This window comes from Sorex araneus, chromosome 2 (genome assembly GCF_027595985.1).
Source record: "Sorex araneus isolate mSorAra2 chromosome 2, mSorAra2.pri, whole genome shotgun sequence".
Classification (NCBI taxonomy): domain Eukaryota; kingdom Metazoa; phylum Chordata; class Mammalia; order Eulipotyphla; family Soricidae; genus Sorex; species Sorex araneus.
Window position 1 is genome coordinate 350,427,263 of NC_073303.1, and position 7,749 is coordinate 350,435,011.

The following is a 7,749-nucleotide window of genomic DNA, read 5'->3' on the forward strand; positions in this document are numbered from 1 at the left end:
TTAACCCTGGCAGTGCTCAGGGAACCATATGCAATTCTGGGAATCGAACCCCGGTCAGCTGCCTGCAAGGCAAACGTCCTACCCACTGTGCTATCGCTCCAGCCCCGAGGGGTAGGTATTTTAATGAAGATTTGGTGTCACTAAATTCCAACTACTAAGGCTAACTCGGTTGAAATTTAACAACTCCCATTATCTCTATTCCCTTTCCTTTTATTTACTAAAATGGTCAATGACCTTGTCTTGCCTTTGTCCAGATTTCCCAAAATTGCTGATTGTTTTCATTTTAATGTCAGAATACAAATTCAAAAGATAAAACTCTTTCTTGTTCATCAGAAAATGTTAAAAGAACCATCCAAATAAAACTACCAAAACAAAACCATAAAGCGCCGAAGAGCATGTTTATAAGTTTTCAAGTAGAAGCTGAAAAGCACCAATAAAGTTTGGATTTAGCTCAAATGTACCATCAACCTCTGGCAGCTCCCTCCTACCCCTACCTCATTTTAATGGTCCATTTGTCTAGCCCCCCCTGGAAGATCTATAGAGAAAATTACCAGGGCAGAATGTAGATCCAATTGCACAGCCTGCTACAGGAGAAACGATTCCTGTTCTCATCATTGGGATCAATAATTTGCTAACACAGTATTAGCAAGAGCAACAACTCCACCAGGTTGAAGGAGTTTTACACTGAATAACGATGGCCTAGGAAGGGAAAAAGCTGAGCGAGTAAATCCTGGCAGCCTTTACTATTGAGAGAGCACATGCCAGTGAATCAATAGTGGCTCTGGTGAGTCCGGGCTGTAAAGATGCTTTATTGTTCTGCCTAAGTACATTGGCAGAGATGCTCCTCTTAATATCCATACACAGGAGACACTGAGGTCCAGGCTTGCCCTAATAACAAAACCATTTCCTTTTCAAAAGAATGGAAGCTGCTACTAGGGAATAGAGCATGAGTATTTTATATTTCGACAGAAACTCCAACAACAAAACAATACAAAGGACTGGGATGAGAAGGGGATAAGGGAAGAATAAAGAGTGAGGAAATGCATCTAGAACCAGAGAATGTCATTGTACCACAATCAGTTTTAGAACCAATCAAGAAATCTTTTCTTCTCCATGTCTTTCTGCGGAATTTAGCTGAGCCTATATTGCTATAATGAGAAACTTTTTAGTGTTTATTTTCTTATAGATCAAATAATTCATTTTTAATAAAAAATGAAGTTGTGGAAGCATGACTTAATTTACCCTGAAACATCACGGTATCACTCTCATCCCATTGATCGCCAATTTGCTGGCACAGGCACCAGTAACATCTCCAATCATCCCAGTCCTATTCTAGTGTAGCCCGATGGCATATCGGGGGCTCTTTTAGGGTCAGGAGAATGAGGACCATAGTTGTTACTGTTTTTTGGCATATCAAGTATGCCACAAGTAGCTCACCAGGTTCTGCCATGCAGGTAGGATACTCAGTAGCTTGCCGGGCTCTCCAAGAGGGAGGGAGGAATAGAACTCGGGTCGGCTGCCTTTGCTTTGCCCACTATGCTATCACTCTATTCCAATATTCATAAACACTCACGGAGGTTCTGTGCCAGGTTCAACACCTGTGCCGTCCCAGGTCACCCGGTGAATGGCTGACATCATGCCACAGTGGATGAGCCGCTGTGCGCACTGCCACCAAGTCTCTATGTCTGATAGCGCTGGGACTTGGCCGGTCTGGGGCAGGTGGCGATGCCGTGACTGCCGCTGCAGTTTCTCTCTGCCTCGCTGATGCCATTCTATCCGAATCTTGCAAACCAGCTGGTGATGTCCATTAGGAATCACGTGTAGAGTTCCAGCAGGGATCACGCATAGAGTTCCATGCCTGGAGTGCTGAGCCGTGTGCTGTCTAAGGAAACATGGAAGCTGGGTTCTGCAGAGTGTGAGGAGTTCAGGCAGCGTTGGTGCCATCTTGCCTCCAATCAAAGATGGTGTGGTAATTATGGAAAATGAGTAGGGACGTGACTTACGATGTTCTATGGGGGCCTCATTTTATGCTCCATTCGGAGAGAAGCAGCCGTGAGTTCTGGAGGGTGGCAGATGAAGAGATTATCTGGCACCAGCAGGAGGTGGCTTATGGGTGTGACCCCTGGGGAAGCAGGCAGAGGATCTCTGCTCCTGGGTCCCATTGAGCCCAGAATCCAAGGTCACAAAGTTCCGCTTTACCTCGGTTCCATGGGATTTTACTCATGCATGAGGCTCAGCCCGACTGTGTGGAAAGCAGCCTGGAGTGTGGCAGTGTGAGTTCTGGACTGAGGAAGAGATGGAGTATCCTATGCTAGAGTTATCTTTCCATTACCTTCAGTGATAATCTGCAATGCTTGTCCTACTTAACATTTTTATTAGTCTTCTTTGTTGCCAAATTATTTGGAGAAAATGACCATATTTGTTCATCAGATTATTTTTGAATCTACCCCTCAGGCACACAGGGAGTTTGACTTTTTATCCTCACTGTGCTCGAACATGTCATGATATAAGTTCTATTAGTAAATTGTAAGCTGATGATTAAGGAGTTATTTCCCTACAATACTGGGGTGAGCAACACAGCTAAGAGTAAAGAAATATCTGAGGTTGGCAGACTCTAACTAACCTACAGTTAAAGGAAAGGGGAAAATATGAAAGCTATATTATAGCTGAGAATATAGAGGGGAAATATTTCTTTAAATCTACCAAAAGAAAACAAAAGAAATTAAAGAAGACCAAAGACTAGGGGACTGAACATTATTATCATTATTTTTCTTCTTATTATTATTATTATTTTTATGATTATTGAACTGAACTGATAGCAAAGCAGATAGGGCATTTGCCTTGTGCATGGCTGATCTAGGTTTGATTCCTCTGTCCCTCTTAGAGAGCCCAGCAAGCTACGGAAAGTATCCCCGCCCAAATGGAAGAACCTGGCAAACTACCCAAGGCATATTCGATATGCCAAAAACAGTAACAACAAGTTGCATAATGGAGGCTTTACTGGTGCCTGCTGGAGTAAATTGATGAACAACGAGATGACAGTGCGAATGCAGTGATACAGTTATTATTATTATTGTTGCAAAAAGCTTAGATCAAATAAATAGGTGAATAAAAAACTAGATTTCTCAGAGTATTTCATTTTTATTTTTTAAAAATCTAAAGTCCAGACTGAAATAAAAGTTCAGTTTATGTGGCTGAGGTGGGGACACATCCAGCAGTGCTCAGGGTTATTTCCAGTGCAATATTAAAAGATGATTCCTGGAAATATTAAGGGACCTGGCCATGCCTGGGAACCTACTGGAACTCCTGCATGGAAAAAAAAAAAAACCTTAGGTCTCTCTCAAACATCACCCCAGTTCTTAAAATTACTCTCTAGTCTTCACAAGCAATATGTAAGAAACAGTCTTAGAAAGTCTCTCAACTTTCAAGTATGGCATAATTCCAGGAATCCACTTCAGATGTTTTGTGGGGAGAAGAGCAGAAGGAAGATACTCCCCAAGTGGAACTAAGGGCCCTGGAAAACACTGATGTGAAAGTGTTTTCCAGAAAATAGACTTGATCTATTTGAGAAATATTTCCCACCTGTAAAGTAGGTCCCTTGGCACATCAACTAAGAGGATTTCAGAGTTATTGTAGACCAGAGACAGTTTTTATCTTACCCCTCTGAGTCCGTTGTTGCTGTGATTACCTTACTCCTCTTTCATTAATGTTTGTAACACAGTAGAAGCAATTAACTCATCTTTAGAATACATAGATATTCTAATCAAAAAGTCTTCAGGTGGACCCGATTAAAAGGTCTCCCACATGTAAGCCCTATTGTACTATTATTGTCACATTCTGTAATATCCTAGAATGAGACCTTCTGGGCTCTCTCCCTTGGGTAAGGACTAAATAAATTTTGTCTGAGAAGAGAATATGATCTGATTATTTTATAGCCTTAATAATAGGCTTGGTTGTCATGAAAGCTTCTCCTTTTTCGGTCTCTGCCACTGATCATATGTTTGAATTGCAGAGCATTTATTCATTTACATACTTATTTATCTTGGTTCTGGAGTGATACATAACAATTCTCAGGTTTAATCCTGGCTCTGTGACTAGAGATCACTCATGTAGTGCTTAGGGTACCATATGTGGGAGCTGAGGATTGATCTAGGGCTGGTCTCATGCAACGCAAGTGCCTTACCCTGTATACCATCTCCAGTCTTATACCCTCTATACTCTCTTCAGTCTTAAGTCAGAGCATTTTCTTGACTTCCCCAAAATCTTCAAAAGTCATTTTCTTTTCCTTAGATCTACATGAGATAAAGAATGAAATAATGTAGAACATGGTCTGGACAAGCATACTATAACTGCAGCAAAGCCAGTATGACCATGCTCTGTTTTAAACTTTTATACTATTAAGTTTTGTCATATCAGCATACTTAAGTCTATTCAGACTAATATGAGAGCCATCTGTCATCATCTTCTTTTTTTGGAATGTCGAATACATTTAAATGTAATAATTAAAAAATTAACAGATGTCGCCAGTTGGCGCCGCTGCCACCCCCAGCTCTGCGCTCTCGGCCCCTCGGCCGGCGGTTCCAAGCCCTCCCGCTGCCCCCTTACCCCCCCCCCCCCCCCCGCTCCGGCGCCTGCTTTTCTTCCCCGCGGGACTGCCTCCTCCACCTCCGCCCCAGCCCCCCCCCCTTTTTTTTGTCCCCGCCGAACCGCGGCGGCAGTAGCCGGAATAGCCCAAGCCGGGAGGCGGAGGTGGCCAGGGAGCCCATGGCGTACAGTCAGGGAGGCGGCAAGAAGAAAGTCTGCTACTACTACGATGGTGACATTAGAAATTACTATTATGGACAGGGTCATCCCATGAAACCACATAGGATTCGCATGACTCATAACTTGCTGCTAAATTATGGCTTATATAGAAAAATGGAAATATATAGGCCCCATAAAGCCACTGCTGAAGAAATGACAAAATACCACAGTGATGAATACATCAAATTTCTACGTTCAATAAGACCAGATAACATGTCTGAGTATAGTAAGCCGATGCAGAGACTTAATGTTGGGGAGGATTGTCCAGTGTTTGATGGACTCTTTGAGTTTTGTCAGCTCTCAACTGGTGGCTCAGTTGCTGGGGCTGTGAAGTTAAACCGACAACAAACTGATATGGCTGTTAACTGGGCTGGAGGATTACATCATGCTAAGAAATCAGAAGCATCAGGATTCTGTTACGTTAATGATATTGTGCTTGCCATCCTTGAATTACTAAAGTATCATCAGAGAGTCTTATATATTGATATTGATATTCATCATGGTGATGGTGTTGAAGAAGCATTTTATACAACAGATCGACTGATGACTGTATCTTTCCATAAGTATGGGGAATACTTTCCTGGTACTGGAGACTTGAGGGATATTGGTGCAGGAAAAGGCAAATACTATGCTGTCAACTTTCCAATGAGAGATGGTATAGATGATGAGTCATATGGACAGATATTTAAGCCTATCATCTCAAAGGTTATGGAGATGTATCAACCTAGTGCTGTGGTGTTACAGTGTGGTGCTGATTCACTATCTGGTGATAGACTTGGTTGTTTCAATCTGACTGTCAAAGGACATGCTAAGTGTGTTGAAGTTGTAAAAACTTTCAATTTACCATTACTGATGCTTGGGGGAGGTGGATACACAATCCGTAATGTTGCTCGATGTTGGACATATGAGACTGCAGTTGCCCTTGATTGTGAAATTCCCAATGAATTGCCATATAATGATTATTTTGAGTATTTTGGACCGGACTTCAAACTTCATATTAGTCCCTCAAATATGACAAACCAGAACACTCCAGAATATATGGAAAAGATAAAACAGTGTTTATTTGAAAATTTAGGCATGTTACCTCATGCCCCTGGCGTTCAAATGCAAGCTATCCCAGAAGATGCTGTTCATGAGAATAGTGGAGATGAAGATGGAGAAGATCCAGATAAGAGAATTTCTATTCGGGCATCAGACAAACGAATAGCCTGTGATGAAGAATTCTCAGATTCTGAGGATGAAGGGGAAGGAGGCCGTAGAAACGTGGCAGATCACAAAAAAGGAGCAAAGAAGGCCAGAATTGAAGAAGATAAGAAAGAAACGGAAGACAAAAAAGCAGATGTTAAGGAAGAAGATAAATCCAAAGATAATAGTGGTGAAAAAACAGATACCAAAGGAGCCAAATCAGAACAGCTTAACAACCCTTGAATTTGAGTCTCACCAATTTCAGAAACCATAAAAAAGTGAGGAACTATTGGGAAGAAAATGTCTTTTTTTTTTTTGGAAGACTTCTGGCATCATTTTATACTATTTTGGCATGGACTGTATTTATTTTCAAAATGGCTTTTTGGTTTTGTTTTTCTTGGCAAGTTTTATTGTGAGTTTTCTAATTATGAAGCAAAATTTCCTTTCTCCACCATGCTTTATGTGATAGTATTTAAAATTGATGTGAGTTATTATGTCAAAAAACTGATCTATTAAAGAAGTAATTGGCCTTTCTGAGCTGATTTTTCCATCTTTTGTAATTATCTTTATTAAAAAATTGTACTTTAAAAAAATTAACAGATGAATATTTGTTTTAATATATTACCTATAATGCAATTTTAAATGTATTCCTTCAAATGTAATAATCACATAAAATAGGTTAATATGCATACACAAAATGCTAAAATAATTATATGCAAGTTATTTTAAAAATATATCACTAAATCATTGTTATCCAGAAACGTGGTTCTATGGATTTTCACACAGATCTTTAAACACCAAAGCTCCCCGAAAGTATATATAATAGGTAAAATAGTTATATTATTAACTCTCGAAACTCAAGCTTCTTTTCACAATGAAATGGAACAACACTATTAGAACTTTTCCTAGGCCTACATGTGTAAACCAGACTGTATTAGGTTATTGATTTATAAAATAACTTCACCTTTATTAGCAGAGCAAAGTTGATAGTAAAAGACCGTGTGCTTCAATATTCTGATTCTAAGAGCGGTTATCAATGTTTCTTCAGTTGATGGGTCTTCATTCACTCCATGGTTTTACATATAAAAAGTATTCCCATAATACCAAAACTTTCTTGAACTTCTACTTTTAATAAAGCACTATCAATTAGCCCTAGCACAGTTATGAAACAAGAAAATATCTATTCATAAGCTTCTCATAACCAAGTATTTCTAATAGAACAATAAGAAATAGAAAATTCATTATTTTATGATATCAGTTTACTCACCTCTAGGAACTTAATATCCATGTCCCTTTATTTTTATCTGAGAATAGAGCGACAGCTGAAATATGTATTTAGCATCACCTGGAATGGAAAGTAAAAGACTGCAAAGGGAGAAAAAGTTACTTTTCCCTGCTTAGTCCTATTTAAATAACACTATGAGAAATATTGTCAAATTGAAAGAAGAGTAGTAGGCAGAAACTGGAAGTGGAACGAGATAGGTTTATAATATTAGATATCATAAATAGGTTTATAATATTTAACACTATAAACACTCTAGAATTTTCAGAAAGAATTGTTTATATATATTTATATACAATGTTTCTCAGATATATCTGTCACTATCACTGTCATCCAGTTGCTCATTGATTTGTTCAAGTGGGAAACCAGTAACGTCTCTCATTGACAGACTTATTGTTACTGTTTTTGGCATATCCAATACGCACAGGTAGCTTGCCAGGCTCTGCTGAGTGGGCTCAATACTCTCTGTAACTTGCCAG

The 7,749-nt window shown here is 39.7% G+C and overlaps 1 protein-coding gene across 1 annotated transcript; it reads left to right on the forward strand.

Moving 5' to 3' along the window:
- Positions 1-4,630: 4,630 nt before the first annotated feature.
- On the forward strand, positions 4,631-6,575 carry LOC101538081 (histone deacetylase 2-like). Its single transcript, XM_055126836.1, has one exon. It carries the CDS (start codon positions 4,765-4,767, stop codon positions 6,229-6,231), a length of 1,467 nt encoding a protein of 488 aa, XP_054982811.1. The 5' UTR covers positions 4,631-4,764; the 3' UTR covers positions 6,232-6,575.
- The last annotated feature ends 1,174 nt before the right edge of the window (positions 6,576-7,749 follow it).

Coding starts and splice junctions, on each gene's coding strand:
- LOC101538081 (XM_055126836.1), top strand. CDS start 4,765: ATGGCGTACAGTCAGGGAGGCGGCAAGAAGAAAGTCTGCTACTACTAC.